Source organism: Coturnix japonica, chromosome 4, assembly GCF_001577835.2.
Source record: "Coturnix japonica isolate 7356 chromosome 4, Coturnix japonica 2.1, whole genome shotgun sequence".
In the NCBI taxonomy this organism is placed as follows: domain Eukaryota; kingdom Metazoa; phylum Chordata; class Aves; order Galliformes; family Phasianidae; genus Coturnix; species Coturnix japonica.
Window position 1 is genome coordinate 75,074,932 of NC_029519.1, and position 19,835 is coordinate 75,094,766.

The 19,835-nt window shown below is 38.4% G+C and overlaps 1 protein-coding gene across 5 annotated transcripts in view; it reads left to right on the forward strand.

Moving 5' to 3' along the window:
- The window catches only part of ZFYVE28 (zinc finger FYVE-type containing 28), a 120,901-nt gene that overhangs the window by 80,483 nt on the left and 20,583 nt on the right, over nt 1–19,835 (forward strand). For 3 of the 5 annotated variants that reach the window (XM_015862850.2, XM_015862849.2, XM_015862853.2), the window contains exons 5-9: nt 337–426; nt 951–1,040; nt 3,411–3,512; nt 7,058–8,419; nt 16,640–16,744. In XM_015862850.2, the coding sequence (XP_015718336.1) occupies nt 337–426; nt 951–1,040; nt 3,411–3,512; nt 7,058–8,419; nt 16,640–16,744 (1,749 nt within the window). The remainder of the gene's footprint in view (nt 1–336; nt 427–950; nt 1,041–3,410; nt 3,513–7,057; nt 8,420–16,639; nt 16,745–19,835) is intronic. The other 2 variants (XM_015862852.2, XM_015862851.2) reach the window with 1 other exon arrangement.

Sequence of the window (19,835 nt, forward strand, 5' to 3'; positions counted from 1 at the left end):
CATCAACTGTTCTACTGTCAAGATGTGGTAATAAAGATCTTTGTAGGACCTGCCTCCCTATGCCATGGAGTATGCAGTTCCAGCTGTGTGATGTGTATAATTATACGTATAAATTGCTTCTGAGTTCTATTACCTCAGTGTGCAATAAGTAAATCAGCTGCATTTCGTATAACTTCTTACCCTGTGCAGGTTTTGTAGTGAATGCTCCCACATATAAAGTGGCTTAGGAAATGTTATATTTCTACAGTGATTTGGCCTATGTTTGTAAATAAATATGGTCTGAATTGGTAAATCGTGTAAACAAGTTGTACACTGACTATTTTGTAATCTTCATAGTTATGTGTCTGCTATGGTACCGGTGAAGTCTCCAAAAGAATATTATGTACAGCAAGAAGTAATCGTACTGTTTTGTGAAACTGTGGAAAGGTAAGCAATTCAATTAATTGCTAGATTTTCATTTCAAAGCTTTATAGCACTGCTGCATTGGGCTTTCAATCTAAACCTTTGTAGAAATGCCCTACCACTATCCTTTAAGAAGCGTCATAAAAGTATATCTTATATCTGGCCTTATATAACTCCTTTTAGTTATGTTTGTAAGCATAGTGTGTTTTGACCTAAAGGATTTTAGCACATTTTAATTGAAGTGAAAGGAAATACTTCCTGTTTTTTTAGAAACATTTTGCTTGCAAGCCCATAACCACCAGTATTTTCCAGTAACAAATGAAAGCATTCATAAAATAGTGAATAAGAAAAGAAAGCGGAGTAAGAATTATTTTGGTTTTGGATAATCTTAAGAGCTTTAAATGTTGAAATTGTTTTTCTTATTTTTCACAGTGGAGACTGCAGCACTCAGTCAGGTTTACTTCACATTATTTTCAGTTTTTTTTCTTGTTGAAATGGTTTCTCTGTGACTCTAAGCTCTTACTAAATCAATTTATTCTTCTGCTTAGAGCCTTAAGGCTTGGATACCTCACTCAAGATATGATTGATGACTATGAACCAGCTTTAATGTTTACTATTCCAAGATTAGCCATTGTATGGTAAGTCATTCTGTTAACTATTTTGCTCCGCTTCTGTTCACTTACAAAATGATTTCAAATTTAGAAAACTTGGCTGAGAATTCTGACATATTTTCTTTCACCTGAGTTTTCTTGCATTTTCTAACAGAAGAAGAGGATTTTTATTTAAGAAGAGTCATTGCCAGTTTATTGTAGAAGGTCAAGAGCAAAAAGAAAGAGAGGAAGAGGTGGGCTGTAGAAAGCAGGGCTCTAGAACTACTGGTTGATCATCCTCCAGAAAACAAGTAGTAATTGAGTGATGAACCACAAACATCAGAATGTAGAATGTCTTACTGTCAAAAAATGATCTTTTTGAAAGCAGATATTCTGTCACTCAGAAATAATGTGGCTTAAGGATACAAGTTCTGTAAAACAATCATACTTATAATTATGTATTTTTCTTAATTAGTCAAGATCTGATAGAAACTGTCATAACAAGCTGAGTACGTTGTGAACACTGAGTCTGTTTAAATCTCTTGCAAGGAAAGTATTAGTAAGTATAAACTGTTGTATGAATTTGTACCCTGTATTGACCATTCCAACAACTGAATTAAAAGAGATTTTTTGCTTCTCACAGTTTTTTCAGGATTGATCAGGTCAAATGCATTTTTCATAATGAGTGTTCCTGATCTAATAAGACAGCAGTTTATGTGGAGTAAAGCCAGTGCATTTTAAAGATTTTACCACTGGGAATGTTTTAAAGTTAGCTAATAAAAGCAGTATAGGAGTAGTATAGTAGTGGTAGGGAAATAAGAAGCCCCAAATCCTGAGTGTAGTATTCTTCTGGAATTCAGCAGTTTTTATTTCATTCCACAGTAGTTTCAAGCTTTGATTCAGAATCCTTTCAAAGGTACCAAATAGAGACCTTTTCACAATCATTCTTGGTAGTGCTGTAGCCCTTTTCTATTTCTTATATTTCCTTATTTCTTCTTTTAATTAAGCTCTAAAGAAAGTGAAGGGAACGTAGGAACTGATGAAAGAGTGATGTTTTGTCTGCATGAAGTTCAGCAGAAGCAGTCTCTGGCTTTTCTACTCAGAAAGAAGTGACATTCAGGCAGAACGTTACTACATGAGTCAGTGATAACTGTGTTGTTTTGTGTCAGTCTCCTTGTTGAAGCTCATAAAGTTTAAAATAAAAATAAAAAAAAAGCATGTATCCTTGGTAACAGGATGATTTAAGGTACGCACATACACACACAAAACGTGCAAAAGAAGCAAATGGCTTCTTGCTCCCCCCTCCCCGCTCCTGCCCTCAGAGCACCAGCCCCCAGAAGGAGATTCATCAAGTTCAGTAGTCAGATTTCTTGAACTTTCTGTTACCTTGACAACTCTGAATTTTTCGATGGCCATCTTCCAGCCTGATGGGAGACTACAGTACTATCCTGGTACCAGGGCATGAGCCAGACTCATGTCTGTTTATAAACAGAAGACAAAGAGCAGTATTTGTCAGATGGTAAACAGAGTGGAAGTGGTCTTTATTTTCTTTTATTTTCTTTTATTTTCTTTTCATTTTTTAAAAATACTTTAGTGGGATTTGTCTTACTTATGGTAAGAGCATTGCTGCTGTAACTTAGAAAGCTTTAGGTGGCTGTGCAAGGTGCTCGCTAGTGAGCAGAAGACACCAGGACCTGAAAAGACAGGAAAATTGGGCAGGGAGGAACCTGATGAGATTTAAAAGGAGCAAGTGTTGAGTCTTGCACCTGTGGGGGGAATAATCTCGTGCGTCAGTACAGGTTGGGGGTTGACCTGCTGGAGAGGAGCCCTATGGAGGAGGACCCGGGGGTCCTATTAGACAACAGGTTGGTCATTAGCCAGCAGTGTGTCTTGGTGGCCAAGGCCAGTGATATCCTGGGGTGCATTAAAAGCAGTGTGACCAGCAGATCAAGGGAGGTTATGCTCCCCTCTTCTTGGCCACGGTGAGGCCACATTTAGACTACTGTGCCCAGTTCTGCACTCCCCAGTTCAAAAAAGGTTGGGATCTCCTAGAAGGTTATACTTAGAGACAGATTCTCCCCCAGCGTACCTAATAATCAGTTTCTTGGTTTATTCATTAATTTATTTTTTTTCTGGTTCGTCTACAACAATGAATTAAAATGATGTACTTTCTCTCGGGCTTCCATTGCTCTTTCTCCCATGCTTTAGAGAAGCATCGGTTGGAGGGAAGAGAAACTTTCTCCTGCTTCTTTAAGTAACATTTAATTCTAATACAGGACAAGATAACAGTATGAAAATACAGTAACTTGAATGTAGTTCTAATATTTATGTATGGTTTCGTTTTGGATTCCTCAGCCATCAGTTTCTCTGTGTGATTAAGTTTTCATTTTTGTCTATTTGTGCATGTCTGAACTGCAGTGGCCTTGTAGTCTACTCCGAGGGACCATTAAACTTGGACCACAAGCCAGAAGATATGTCTGAACTCTTTAGACCTTTTCACACACTGTTAAGAAAAATAAGGCAAGTAACAAACAGTGGTTGCAACTGCTGCTTTTCTGCAGTGGAAATCAGTAAAAATCAGTATGCATAAATGACTGCAGAAGTGTTTGTTTGCTAAGTGAACACTAAGATAGATGCTCCTCTCACCTGCCTCATGTACCCATGAAGTATCGAACTTGTGTTTCAGTTACCAGGAGTTTTCTGAACATTTCCTTTCCTTCCTATTTTCTTTTCCCTGAGTATCACTTTACTACATTTCACCTTTTCCCTGTGTTGGGTTGATGCCTGAAATATTAAAGTTGCAGTTTATTTTGGGAGATCCTGTTTCTAATTAGCGTCAGTGTTTCTGTTTAACGAGGCTTATTATATTTTCTCTGTATGTTATGATGTAATGCTCAGGTCGTTCTTAATCTAATAGAAGTGACTATAAATTTTCATATTTTGGATCTGTTTTTACAGGATGTATCATTTTATATGTACCTCTTTTCACAGTGTTCCAGTCTTGGTAACCATTGGAGGAGTGGGTTTTTTTGGCTCTATTCAAGTATAAAGGGCATTAAAATAGTAGCCTTTAAAGCAGTGTGTTCTCTCAACCCATGGACCCTGCTATTTTCTTATAATTGGTATTTGTTTACCAACTGCAAATTTTATTTCCATGGAGCTTAAGTTACCGTGGCTGTTTTTCTTTCCCGTGTCCAACTTTCACTTCTGTGTCTCCGTTTTTGTCTGTCATGACAGTGGTTTGATGTAAGAAGAATTTTCATGGGGACTGCGGTTCTTTAGATTGATCTCCTAGTGAGGAACGTATTTCTGAAGTTAGTTTTTATAAATATCCACATCACTGGCTGTCTAAAGCCGAAAGTATTTAAAAACAAATCCACTTCTTAAGATCCATACTTTGTTCTTACTCCTTACAATGGGGAAAATGAGAACTAGTGAAGCCAGCTCACTGCTTAGCCCATTTGATTTTCAGTTACTCTGGACTTTATTCATGGGTTGAAAAGACACAAGTAACATCCTTGTCTGTTCAATATCTATAAATTTCATTGCATGCTTTCAAAAATGAAACAACTCTTGTCAGGTTCATTTTTGGAAAAAGGGATTCTGGTGTTCCAAGATGTACATATATAATTTATTATTTCAAATGGCCATTAAGAAATGTGATTTTGGTGTTCTTGTCGACTATTTGCAAAATGCTTTTGGTGAGGTAGCATTTATTAGGACGTTGGAAAAAAATGAACTTTTTTCTTAGTGGCAGTCTCTTGTTTGAAGGAATCATAGTCATAGAATCACATAGATTCTTAGAATTCTTAGTGTTGTAAGTACTTTATTTATGTACTGGTCAATAGATGTTTGTCTCAGCCGATTTTTTGTGCCTGTCAGCAATGAAAATAGTAGAGATTGTTATTTGTGGAGACCCTCTGAGCAGAAGTATTAAGGGTTTTTGTTTAGGTTTGGTGAAGCTGAGCAGTATATGGTCAGTTTGCATATTTTCATGTGTGCAAGGTCCTTGTATTGATTTTGATTTTAGACATAAAAAATCAGCATTCTATTTTATCTATCTAATAGTACGTATGTAGTAGGGTATATAGTATATGTTTGACATTTGAACCATTTCTGCCAAACCACTTCAGTCAGCCTTAGAACTACACCAAACATAATCTGGTATATACATGTATATTTAATTTAGATGCCTATGACTGAACATTCTTGAGATAAAATATTACCTATGCTGTATGTGCATTTGTGACTGCTAGGTGGTGATTTTTGGAGGTTAGCAAATCAGGGATCTTGCAGTACTCCTTAGATCTACCCTCTTTTCTGAGCCCCCTGCCTGCCTGGTGCATGGTTGTGGACCTCTTACAGCTGATGGCAGGGTCCCTGTGGATTGCAGTGGTGTGTAGTCAAGCAGGCTGAAGATTAAATGGTGCAGAATCAGGGGATTCTACCATTTTACATACACTGAAATCTTTACATGTGCTCTAGAAATCAAATATTGTATACCTGCTGTCAGTGTGTTAAAGAGTGACTCAGGAAAAATGTGTTAGTTTGGTCCTTTTCACTGTGGTCCTTTTCAACCCAGGGCAGTCTATGATCCCGTGATTCCAAGATGGTTGTGTTTAAAATTTGGAGCTGATTCCAAGACTTTTATAGTAAGGGAGCACTGTGATGTTTGTTATTTATCAGTGTCACTTTCTCAGTGGTGCTGTGTTGAAGCCGATCTGCTGGTGCCGCTGTGCTGAGCCTGGCTTACTGCAGCAGAAGCAGGAGGATGTAAATTGCATTTCCATACCTCCATCGTGTCTTCCAGTGACAACCCCATAAATGGAGGGCTGTTTGTGTTCTGTTCAGAGTATGGACTGAGTCATAGGCTGGCATTGATGCTGCCTTCTGAAAACAGCATAAAGTGCCAGTCAGAACAGGAGCAGAGTCCATGAAGGAGGCAGATGTATGAGATCCCTGCACCTGGGTTGGGTGGCCCTGTCCTCTGCTCATCTGGATGTCCTTGAGTGAACATATGGCCTCAATCTTTGAAGAAGTAATTTCTGCATCCTGGATATTGGCAGTAAAATACATTTATTGTTTTTGCAGTACATAGAGTAGATGTTACTACCAGCTTGTAATAGGCACAGTACATTTTAAGACCTTGTCTCATGGCTGAAGCCACTGTAAGAAAAATGTTCCTTGTATTTTCAAGGTTAGATTGCTTTGCTGTGATACCATGCTAATAAAAGGAGGTGAAACCCAACATGCACTTTTCTTAATTCGCTGTTTTCTAAAGCCTCAGTGAAAAGCACCAGAGCTGTCAGGATAGACTGCAGAAGCCCTCATTACATTTGTCTTGTGAGTAATGAAAGCAGAGGGAGAATTCTTCTTTTCATATGAGCACAGTACTTGCCTGTATCTACTGGCGAGTTACAGATGCTTCAACAGAAAGGAAATGAACCGTGGAAGTAGGTTCAGTTTAATTAAACTTTATGCTTGATAATGATATCTGCCATTTAGTTTTAAACTTCCAGTAGTGAGATTTACTATTTATTTTTGTGTAGTGGTTAACATTAATTCTGTTCCCGGTAGAAGATGTTTTAAATGTATAGGCATTTTAAACGTACTTTGTTCCTGATGTTGGCAATGAATCTTTCTTATTTACTATACAGTGTGTAACTCTCGTTTACTATTTAGTGACAATTGTTAATCAGAAGTTTGTCATCTTGCAAGGCAACCTGTATTTAAATTAACACAGTGAGTGTAGGGGTTTTTTTAATGCAGGAAACTGAAGGAGATGATCCATTTTTCTTTGATTTATTTTGGGGCTTCTTTGCAAGGATATAAATAATTTGCCACCCTGTATTTGCTTGAGTGTTCTCAAATTCAGGCACCAGCAGTCCCACGTGTTCTGAACATGAATACAAAATGCTCCATGAGTGATGCAGCTGAAAGCACTCTGTGCTCCCAAGTTCACTTTCTGGATTTCAGTACTGACAGTAAAAGCCTTTTTAAATTGTGTAATGTCGGTGCCTCCTGTGATTGCAATAGCAGTGCCACATCTATTTCTTTGTTTTTAGGGATCTACTTCAGACATTAACTGAGGATGAACTGCACACGCTGGAGCGTAACCTTTGTATCTCTCAAGATGTGGATTTTCCAGTCAGAACAGATCCTGAAGTTCCCTCTGTCATTACACCAGGCATAACTGCGACTTTGCCAGCAACGGAGCTCTCAGCAAAAGCTGAGAACACAGAGGCTGAGCTGGCTTGTTCAATGCAATATGATGAACAGGAGCTGGAACAGCTGAATAGGATGGTACACAGAGTTGGAGATGAAATGTCTTCGCTGCTTTCCCCTCCAAGCATTTGTCAGTCTCCAGCTCACAGACCTAGCCTAAGAAATAGTTCCAGTGCAGAAGCTTCACCAACGAGACACCATCTTGACAATTTAACTGATGAGGAAGACAGAGTGTTTTTTATGGATGACCTAGATGGAGCGGGAGAGGCTCTTGCTGGGTTGGATTCAGTAAGTGATACATTTGCTTGGGTGAATAACCCTTGTCATAATTCAAAGCAGAACCTGCAATATAGAGACGCTCTGCTGTATGAGAACGGTCAGCAAACAGAGGAAACTTTGCTCTTAAAAGACGCAGAAAGCGATGTAAGCAATAATAACAATATTGAAGACAACAAGCAGATGTCTGGCATCTCAGTTCAAAATTCATGCAGCTGTTTAGAAGGTCCGGACTCACAGTTATACCTCAATGGTTGGGATGCTTATGCTGATGACGCAGAAATGGCGGAAATGATAGCTCACAGGACAGGGGGAATGAAAATATCTGCTACTGTGATATTCAATCCTAAATCTCCCTCTAGCTCAGAATCCCCAGTAACCCCTGAAGCAGCTATTAATTGTGTTCCTGGATCTGCTAATCCATTAGCAAATGAGGAGGAGGATGAATCTCATAAACTCAGTATAGCTGCCACAAACTGTCTAATTAATTCCTGTGTGTGTTGTGGCAGCTGTGAAGACAGCAGGGAGGAGAGTGTGGAAGGTTTAAAGACTAAACGTTGTGCAGGAGGCGTTGTAAATGCTTCGTACACATTAGTGAAGTCTAAGGAAATGGACCATGTAGATAACCTGGACAATTCAGTCCCTGCACAGGAAACGTTAAAACCTGAAACGTCTGCTTTATTAGCAGAAAGAGACTTTGGCAGAGAAGAGCAAAATCTGCCTGTCTCCTCTAAGTGCCTGGCACATTCCTCAGGTTCACAGGTAGGAGCAGAAAATGGCTCTCAAGGAGAAGCAGAAAGCGCCTCAAGTCAGCAGAAAAGGTGGGAGAAGAGAAAACAACTGTGTGAGAGAAAAGTGGAGAATAACGAAGATGCTGGTAGTGAAAGGACAGCAAAGGAAGACACAAAGTCAAGATCTAGTTCAAGGTAAGACCAACTCGATGGTTTGGTAGTAAGATTTGCATATGATTAAATCCTTCTATCCTTGTTCTTTAGCGATCTGTGTGTAATTGTTGTTGATTTAAAATAAATTTGTGCTGAAGGATTACATTTTTAATACATAATGCAGGCAATTTTTGATAGTTTTTGAAAACAAATAGAGAACAGCTGAGTCGGAAACCAAGTAAACTAATTTTCCCATTTTAATGTATCAAAAGATATACTGCCATTATACATTACCTGGATGACTGAATTTGTTGCATTCTGCTGTTTTGCAGGAAAAAGTGTCTTGCAGATACTAAAATGTTAAATTCAGCATCACTGCAGGGGATTAAATTGTGATTTAAATACATCCCAATTCTTAACTTCATTTAAGGAAACAGGGCTTATCTGATCAAGTTGCCTGTGGGCATGAGTGGATTTGTGAATACATTTGTTGAAGGAACTTAACAGTATGCAGACACAGCTTTTAAACTTTACTGTACCATTTCAACCCAAACTGATAGAAGAATAGAGGTCCTAGATTAATGCTCAGTGCATTGTGTTAAATTAAGGAACTTTATAACACTGAGAGACCATAATATCTGTGAAAGAAAAAACAATGCTTCAACTCAGGTTTGATGAGATGTTGGGATCCTACATATGTTTGTAGAAAGCCAAACTTTTTTTTGCTGTTTTTATACTTATTTTTTGTTACTCTTTATAGAATAACTTGTTTGTTAATGAATAATATCTCCAGTATCCCTGGATCATAATATCACAAAGCAGAGGGAAGAAATGAAATAAGTTACTGTTGTCTTCCTTACTTCTGTGATAATTTTCCTTCTTTATACCTTGCTTTGTGAGCAGTGCAGTGGATGTATGGTACAGGATTTCACTCCTATTGTATGTGTACAGAGTTCAGGACATCTTGAACCATGAAGCATTACCACAGTATAAAGGCTGCAGAAATAATCATTTAATAATGTTCCAATTGAATTATGAAATATTTTTCTGGCTGTGGAAATGGAATTAAGAGTTCTTTGAGCCAGAGCTGATTCCTCTTTACAGGTACAATACAACTTAGCATGCTTAAAACTCAACTTCTGAAAAGAAAACATTACTTTCCTCGTTATTCCGAATGTTTGTGATATCAGACTTTGCAACTATGATCACAAATAGGGCCTCGTAACTGAAATACCGTGTGGTCTTTATTTTAAGCAGTAATTGAGAAATCCCCTTGATTTTTAATGATTTTATGGCACTTCAAATAGAATACTATTGTAAGCTTAACTACAGTGTCCTGATAAATTATGAATCACTCAATTTGTGTAATAATTCTTTTTCCTTGGGTAAGATATTAAGTGAAATTTGTGAGGGCAATTCTGTAAAAGATGGTAACAATATCGATCAGCTTCTTTGTAACTTCTCATGGTTTGTGTGTACAACAACTTCTTTTCCAAGTCCTCCTGCAGTCTGTGCCCTTTGGGACTTTGTAGAGCTCAGTCATGCTCTCCTGATATGGTCAGTCTTTGAGGCTGGGGTACTCACAGCCTGCTTGATCATTCTTTGTAGTGAAGTTGTCCCATAACTGTAATCTCTCTTCTTTTCTTTCTCTAAACCTTTTTCCATTATACTGTTTCCTTTTAGAGATCAGGGAATCAGAAGTACATGTACTCAAGATATGGGCAAACCATGGATTTGTGCAGGACCTCATCATTTTCTAAGGTTTTTCCAGCGATTCCTAATATTTGACATTGGATTTTTTTGGCTTATTGCTGAGTGGTGAGCTAATGGTTTTTGCAGTTGTCTGCCAGCTCCCAAACTCCCACTTGTGAACTTGGAGACCATCGGTCTTAGTGAAGCTTAAGTTCTTCTCCCAGTGTTTATCAGTCGAAGCTCCTGCCATTTTATTACCAGGTCTTTATGATCCTGACCTGTTCCTCAGTCTGCCCTTGTTCGAGTGCTGTTCAGATCTGCTTGCTCTCCCCATTTCTGCAGGACATAATATGAAAACAAAACTGCCCAAATGACCTCCTGCTCTTTTGAGAAGTGCTCATTTAACAGTTCCTCCCACCTTATGGCCGAGAATTATTTATCCATTTGGGGACCTTTCCTCTTTTACTGTAGCCCCTTAATTATGGTTTGTGTTTTCACCATTGCCTCTTTCACAGTTCCTTTATTGATTACAGCTAATTCTCTCTTCACTATGGAGACTGGAATGCCTCTATTACTAGTTGGTAAGCAGCATTCTATTTTGCCAGAAGTGGGGATACGAAATGAAGGGTGTTTTGATTGCTGCTTTTTTATAGGAAACTATTCTGATGTAACCCCTTCAGTGTATCCTGTGGGACATGGCGGTGCTGAGGGGGTCTATGAAGGGCATTAGCTTAAAAAATTGTGTGCATGTGTTGCTCCTTAGTTTTCAAATACGTTTGCCTATTTATATACTGGGTTCTTGCCTCTGAATCACTAGTTGTGTTATCAGGAAGAGAGAGAAAACACAACTTTGTGAACCTTTTCTTACTTATGATGCCCGAGTGGTGACTAATCACTGCTTTCCAATGGTATTTTTAATTTGGAAGATCCTATTAGCCTGCTGTGACTGCTCCCTATTGCAGGGTTGTGAATGCCAACTTAACCAAAGGGGAAATGTTTGAGACAGAGGATAATTCTCAGAATGATGGACCCATTAGCTAGAACAATAAGCAAGTTAATATACATGGAATAGCTGCAGGGCATGCTCGTTCATCACATTGATAAATGTATTTACCTTCTAGTTACTGTAACTCAGAAACTAGGAAAAGAAAATTTTCTTTCCCTTGTCTGAATCAGGCAGCTATCTAATGTGTTCACTGGGACATAAACTGCTTCCTTTAGTAAATCTGTTCTTATTCAGCACAAAATGACATTATTAGTGTAATTTCAATGATCCTGTCAGGTTTACTGTAATTAATCCTTTAAGTCTGAAATGCCTTGTATTTCTTGATCTAGCATCAATGTTCAGGGCAGTTGAAGGTAAAGATTAAACACTCTTCAGCTTAAGATCCAGGCAGTGGCGTGTCTTTACTGCTTTGGATCCTCTGCTCCATTATTTGTCTGCACAAAGAACACAGAGTTTTTGGCAGAAGGATTAATGCTATACAAATATGAGAGACACTGGCAAAAATGTCATCGGTATCTGATGTGCTGCAGGTTTCTAAACACTCATTCTGTCAGCATTTTCTCCCTCCTTTTTCTGACGGAAGAATGTACAAGAACTGAGTATCCTAATTTTGTCTTTATTTTGGTGTTTTGGAAGTTTCTGGCTTTCTGTTGTTTTTTTGTTTGTTTGTTTTGTTTTGTTTGTTTTGTTTTGTTTTGTTTTTTTCCAGCATTGATTTGTCCTTGTCAAACTTATATTATATCTACAGATACAATAGGAAGTCATACTGACATGCTGTGGTGGTGTGGTTGTGCATCTGGCTTGAACATTTGGTTCTGTGGCATATTCAGTTTTCTATGTACTGACCCATAACAATTTGTACATAAAAGATTCCTAAACACAATTCCTCTCCTTTCCTCTATATGTCTGTTACATCTAACTTAAATCATACTTTTTTTTTTGCCATTTTCTGTGACCTTAACATTATCTGATGAGCGTACTGCTTATAATGAAGCCTTTTACAGTGCAGCTGAGACTTGGCAAAAGGAGCTGAGATTGGTGTTGAGCAGAACATCCTATCTGCATTCATTCTGCAAGTTCTAAGTGTATCCATTGGCTGCAAGATACTGACACTGTTCACATTTCTTTGCGAAGGCACAAAAAATAGCATAGCTTTGCCGTATGCTTTTGCAGTGTAAGGAGGAAGAATGAGACATCCTCCTCCAGAAGAGCACGTTTTGCCATTTACTGACCTGTATTATAATTCTTCAACAAGATTAAGAATTTAATTTTCTCCGTCTTGATATTCAAGACGTCCCATTACTTTCCTTTCCACTTCTGCAGTCTAAAAACTGTAAAACTAGAATGTATTTAACATATTTACTTCCTCAGCACATTAGTATGGCTTTGTGAAAAGACGAACACTTGTTTTGTGCAGTAGGTGTCCTGGTTTTGGTGTTTTGTTTTGTTCACTCTAGCAACATATGACATGCTCACATTTTCATTAGGCAAACTTTCAAGATACTACAAATATTCCACCACTGTTAATGGATGGAAAGCAATTCTTTGGATCTGGAGGCTGGCTAGCATTTACTTAAAAAAAAATGATAGTAATAATTTAACAATCCTTATTAGCTTTTCTTCTTTATAGCATTTGATTTTGTAAGTGGCTCCTCTATCAAAACTAGATTGATAGAGCAATACAGAATAATTCGATTAAGCGTAATAAATTCTTGTCTTCCCTATAATATTCCTATTACAGGAAGACTTAAGAAGATTGTGCCCACCTTCATGTGACCATTTGCCTCTTCCAGAAAAATTAATGGACAGCTGTGCTTGTTCACAAAAGCAAAAACACGTCTGCTTATCTAGCTTGTATTGATTAGTCTTTTATGTGGCTGTTCAGGAGTAAGAATTTCTCATCAGCAAGAAGGAAATAGTAGCTGATTGGGGAAAACATATCAGCCTTCTGATTGCAAAACTTTTCTTAAGCAGTCTTTTATCTGTCTGTTGATTGAAATTCCTTTGTTCCTCTTCTGGTATTCTGTTTCTTCACTATGTTAACTGTATATTCATGCAACTGGAAAAATTCAGATGTAATACAAATAAGTTCTTTCAGTCCCTCCTGCTCTGATTTATTTCTTTTTTTAACAAAACAAGTCTGAAATTAAAAGTGACAATGTGTGACCTTGTCTGTTCAACTGGGAACAGATTCCATGTGGTATCTGATAACGTAATTGCTGTTGTGAAGCATTAGCATACAAATAAAAGGTGTCAGTGTTGTAGGGCAGCTTTGCTCTTACTAGGTCCAATATATCAAAATGCAGCATCTGGGAACTGTATTAATTGACAACATACATGTTCCATAAATTAATTTATGTGTTTAGTTGGTAAAACAATGTTTTAGAAGTCAGTTTTTGAGTGGATTTGGTGTTGCTGACATGAGGCGTTAGGGTTAGCTCTCATGTAGTATGAGACTAAAAAGAGAAGTGCTAATTAACTAACGTAGTGTGGAATATAATTGTAACTCAAGTAATAAGGTGCATGAGGAAGGCGTTCAGTGAGATGACGTGAGGTTTAATTGAACTTCTAGGAGGCTGGAAGCACATTCCAGTAGAAAAGAGCACATAAACCAGGACAGAAGTGACTTTGATTTATTATATTTTTTTATATTTACTATATTTATATTGTATTATACTTTTAAGCTTAAAAGTTGCAAAAAATACCAAAGATCAGCTGTAAGTATGTAGTTTGGTCCATGAAAAGAGATGGCCACATCACCCCAAGGTCCTTTGTTCTGTTGCTTCAGATCTTTATTGTCTTTATCCGAAGTGCTGAATAACTTGATTTTGGTGAGTCTGGATGGTGGTTTTATGCCACCCTAGAATGTAATTTTAAAGTTAGCACAGCAGGACTGCAGGCTGCCCCAGAACCTGCCTGTATGCACACACGTGTCCCTTCCTATAATTGTGCTAATGCACACATGCACCTTGCTAGCACCGGCTGTAACAGCAGCCATGAGTTGGGAAAAGCAAGTCAATTCACATCAGTACCTACAGTGTCAGGCAGGCACTAATGAGAAGAAAACTGTGAAGGTGTCCTGAATCTGTGCATACTGAGGAATAAAAATGTAGGGAATATGTCAGGAATCGGTTCTTAAAAAGTTATTTCATGTAGTCCTGAGATAGGTGTAAAGCAGACTTCTCGCTATTCTATTTCCATTTCTTCGTACTGAATAAACACAGAATATCTGGCTCTGAAGCACTCCAGTGTGAATAGCAAATAGAAATAAATATAAATAATAAATATGATTTTCTGGTAGAAAAATTCAGTCTCTAGTGGTTACAAATAAGCACGAAAAATATTTGCGGAGTGTAATTATCTAAGTGGTGTGGGGTTTTTGTACAAGAAACTGAGCTGTGTGAGCCGGGTTTGTGTAAAGCATCCCCAGACATTACCAGGTGGCTGCTGACAACTGGCTGAGATCAGCGGGTGGCTCCACCTGGCCAGGCTCCTACACCGAGTAAGAGATAAAGCAGAGGAAAACCAGGGCTTTGTGAGACAGTGGCAATCAGCTTTAAGACTTAAAAATAGACAGGTAGTGAGTCTGAAGGGAGAATATTATGCTAGCTGTTACAACCAACAAAGAGTTCCAGGTGACTTAGACATCCATGCAAGTGAGTATAAGTAGTGCTAACATTTCTGATAATGTGAACCATTCTTGTGCTATTCAGTTCTGAGGTTCCTCCTCATGCTTATCCACCATCAGGTCCCAGTCCATTGCCCTCTGTATCATTTTGCCTTCTGGATTGGACCATCCTATCAAAAAAATCAGCTTAGGATTGAAGGTGATGTTGTTCTTGGGACAGAGTTGCTAAAACCTCTTAGCAGAGAGATGATACCGAGGGTGGCGCTGCTTTGTTGTACTTATCTTTTAGCCTGAAGCATTGAGTTCACAGAAACACATCTCAGTCCTATACACAAGAAAAGTGCTGGCCTGTTGGTTTTTTTTACATCTTTTGCTGCCATAAAACAGATAGCAAAAGTACATTCTAATAACGTGACCACATTGTAAGACTGGATGCCTAAGGTGATGAGGTATAAAAGTGGAAGCCTTTATTTAAATGCATGCATCTCTTCATAATGAGCAGAATTAGCAAGGGAAATTATATGAAATGAATCAAAGTTTTGTTCAAGTCTGATAAATTATTTTCCAATTGCAACTGTTCTGCTTTTAACCAAAGCGTGTTATACTTGGAATTTGTTCTCAAATTGGCAATCAGAAATGAAGTACACGAAGGGGTCCGTTTTGCAAGTGATTAGTGGGAGGCATGCAAACAAATCCTATTATTCCATAGAGGGATTAGAGCACATACCTTCCATACACTGCTTTGAAGAATTCCTTTTAAGCATTCTTCCAGTCTTCTAGCTGCAAAAACAGCTACAACAGTAAATGTGGTAGAAGAAAAGAATTTGGAATGTAGCTGGTTTGAACGTGTAGCCCACATGCTCCTACAGTTCAGTCAAGCCTAAGAAATCTAATAGTTGTGGAGGAGGAGCAAGGTAAAAGAATGGTGAGCTATTCAGTTCTTTTAACTACCGGTATTTCTTACGTTTCTCTCTGCATTTTCCAAATATTTCTTTTGACTGAATTTTTGAGTGCAGCAGCCTTGGCTGATTCTTCTGCACTGCCCGGAGCTGACACAGCTTTGATACATTTGCTCAAGATCACATATTTTCTTATCTCATGTAATTTAATTTTCCTCTGCTTGGTGCAGTTTTCAGTAGCTGAGCACTAAATTGTTATTGAAACAAAAAATTGGTCTTTCCAAGACCAGTTATGAAACAACTTTTAACCTCCTAATCCCAGTTTGTGTTGATAATGTGGCATGAGATCTGAAGCAACGTACTGTTTAATGGCTTTTCATTAGTCCAGAGACCACAGTAGCATTTGTATACCATTAACTTAAGTTATTCATGTTCTTTGACTTAGTAGCTGGTAGATTTCCTTTAATGGAGTTTCCGTGGTTTGTCGTGGGTTCTTCTACTTCGTGCTCATCTGGTTGATGTAGAACCACAGGTCAGAGATGAACACCTATCAAGTCCTCATCTCCCTTACTAAGTGTATACTGTCTGCTTTCTCATGGACTTTTCCCTTCCCGTTCTCACTCTGTGGAAAACTTGACCAAACTTGTGGTATTTCAGAAGTTCTTGGATCTTATTGATGAAGATAGTCTTACCTTGAAGCATACAGTGATGTTATGGACCTCCAGTGATGTTATGCCTTTGTTATAAGATTAAAACAGGGTGGGCGCCCTATGAAAATGCAAGATCCTTTACTCTTTTCTGAATTATTTAACTGTGTGTCATAAATTAAACTGAGGATTTTTATAAGATGTGTGCTCACCAGCTTTGCCATATTGCCTGCCCCTTTGGGAAGAACCCAAGGTAGATATCACAGAGGAACAAAAATACACTTGCCAATTTACTCTTAGTTCTGTATAATCAATGACAACCCACATGTTTTTGTTTTTTTTACCTTTGTTCTCTTCAGCAGTTCATTTTGTTTCCATATGTTTTTTCAGTTCTCAGGATGGCTTACGTGATTCCCCCCTCAGCTCCATCTCCAGCAGTGACTATGAGAGTGTTTCTGTCACTACATGTAGTCTCTCCAGCATATACGCTCTGAGGTAATAACTCCCTTCACAGTCAGATTTGACTAATTGTGTATTGCATTATGGTTGGTTGAAAATTTTCATTGACTTAACGATCAAGTGACAGCAACACTTCTGAATATTCTTCCTATTGAACAGCGGATGCTTTTTTTCCCTGGCAATTCTCTTTAACACTGTTGCAATTAAGAGACAGCTACTTTCAGAGAAGTTTTAATGCATGTTTCATTGAGTTATACGATGTGTCGGTGATCTTCCTCTTATTTGTCCATGTAGAATTTCTTGGGATTCTGAAGGTTTTGGCTTGAACTGCATCGAATGTCTGTCTTAGGTCTTGCCTTTCTAGAAAGCATGGGTTTTGTTTTCCATTTAATGCTGTAGTGATGTGAGAGCTGCATGCCGGATAACTATAATATAGCTTCCAATGCTATTAAAAATGCAATTTTTAATGTGACTGATGGTAAATAGGCAGCTAGTACATCTGCACAATGCTGGGAGCTTATCCATTTCATTGTCAGAAGCACGAAAGTCAGTGGCATTTTAAAATAAGCTGTTTGTAGGAATTTGTTTGTCTGTCAGCTTTCAACATGCATTAAAATTATCAGGCAGGATTCTGAGGGAGCCATTAATTTGAGTGGAAACTGAAGTGAAGGCTATTTGAATGCTAACCAAATGAGACAACTTGATATGCTTAAAGCCAAGAATGAACCAAAGTTCTTTGAAAGACTGGAGCTGAAAGTGACCATGAAACACAAGTTTGGGGAATAACGAGGGGGGAAAAATGAGGCAGAAGAAAAAAAAACGTTACTAGAATTATTTGACTTCAAGCCTTCTTGGAGTTCTTTGTCAAAAATGATGCAAAGGAAGAAGAAACACCAACAAATCTGCATTCAGGTAATTTGCCTGCCTAAAGAGCATGGAAAAGCCTACTTCTTCATTTTGAGGCTATGATACGTCAGTAACTGATAGCATTAAAATTAATTTTCCAAAGTAACCTTAATGATGTAATAGATGCCTTCACTGGTCACTTTTTTTTCCTTTTTTTTTCTTATTCCTTTTTTTTGAGGCATATCCCCATGTCTTAATTACAAGTATTCTGTAGTGTTTTTGTGTCGTTACAGGAATTGGTGGTGAATTTTTAGCCCGTGTTATTTACAGTTTGTAAAGGGAGGTATCTAAAGTGTATTGTGGCTCAAGCCTGTGCCAAAGCAGCAAGACTCTGCCAGCAATTAGAGCAGGACGTTTATCTGTCTGTTTGTTAGAGTATTTGTATCTGCATGCATTGGGCCAAGCCCAAGATTGCTGGATGTACTTGAATATCATTTACTGTATTGCATAATTTCAGTATATCCCTGTTTGAATGAACATATACATGTGAAACAGGGTTATCTCAGTATACAAATGAGAAAGATGAGGTTTTGGTTGTCTGCTTCAGAGGCTGCAGGGAGCTGCCTTGCCAGCCAGCGCCTGTGGCTGGACCTTTCTTTACAAACACTGGTTTTCTTCAGCAGAACTCAGTGCATGAGAAGTCAACAGAACTGAGCTGTTCAGCATGACTTGAAGGAGAAATCATTTCCTTCATCTTGTGGTCCAGTGTTAACCATTAATCTGTCCTATGAAAACTACAGCTCAGATTATTTGCCCACAAGAGATGGCAGCTGCTCCTGGGGTTGGTCAAGGAGGTGGTAGTGTGGAGGATGACAAATGTGCTGCCAATGTGTTTCCATTGGTCAGTCACAGTCAACCTGATTTGCTGTGTACCCAAGTCTTCCCTCTTGCAGTTTTACCACTGCACTCGTTTAAGATGTACAGGATAACTGGTGAATTCAGAATTCAGTTTGGTGGGCATTTTTGATTGGATCAATTAATTTCTGTAGATTCTCCTTTCTCCTTTTTCCCTCCTTACGGAAAGGCTGTTCATTGACATTTGGACTAGATGATCTTAGTGATCTTTTCCAACCTTAATGTCTCTGTAACTGGCAGAAGATTGACAATAATTGCAGAATACTGTACTGGAATCAGAGAAATAAAGAGCTCAGTGGGAAAAGTTGTAGGACAAGAAAGGATTCTGTACCTTAAGAAAATGAAAATGCTTTCTGATAGATGGTATTGCTTCATAATGGTTTTGAGCTGCGTATTTTCAGTGCATGTTTCAAACATTGTGGGTCTGTGCTGCTTTGTATAGCTCTGTCACTCAAGCAGTGTGAGGGCAATTAATATGCATATTAATACCATCATAAGCAGGCTGCTGTGGGGACTCTTCCTGCTTTGCAGCTAAATCCCTTACACCAACAACCAGCTGAGCAGTACCAGCAAAACAAACCCGTCAGCTCTGATGAGGTCTGTCAGCTTTTGCTTTATTTCAGTCAGTGAGGCATATGTGAGTGTAGCAGATGTCTCTGGTTTCTCACTGCCAGCATCCTTCTTGATGTGTTTCATGCTGTCTTGTTCTTCACCCTGCAAGACAAAAATTAAAGCTCCAAACAGCGCAGCATTTTCTAAACTTAGCGTTCCCTTTTAAAGGAAATGCTGTAAGATAATTCTAGGTGAATTATATGCATAGCTTTGTCTTGAGTAACAAGAAGTTGGTGCAGATTTTGTTTTCTCCAGGAGTGAACCAGGCATCTTGTGTGAACAACTTGTCAACAAGTGCTTGCTATGGCGGGAAGGTGACAAACACAATTGGGAGCTGTTTGTTGGTTGAGTTCTGTTTTGTTTTGTTCTTCCATTAATGAAGTGGTAAAGATGTTAAAATGCCCAATATGCTTGAAGTGAATTGAATATAAAATGTGTTACTCTCCATGTAAAAGAAGTGAAATAAGGCAATATTTTAACCCGAGTAGCATCAGTGGCAGAGGCAAAGAGTCTGATCTAGCAAAATTGCTAAGTAGCCCCGCATTTGCCATTGTGGGGCTGTATTCCAGCCAGCATGTTTGGCTGGGAACAGGCACAAAGTGATCGTAAAGGGTCAGTATTTGTGTTCCTACGTAGCTCAATTGTCATTTCCATTTTTAGTAATTTGGCCAGATTGAAAATTATGTTCATTTTACTGACATGTAAAACCTGCTGTTGAATGTCACTCGGTTTTCTCTATGCTTCAAATGAAACA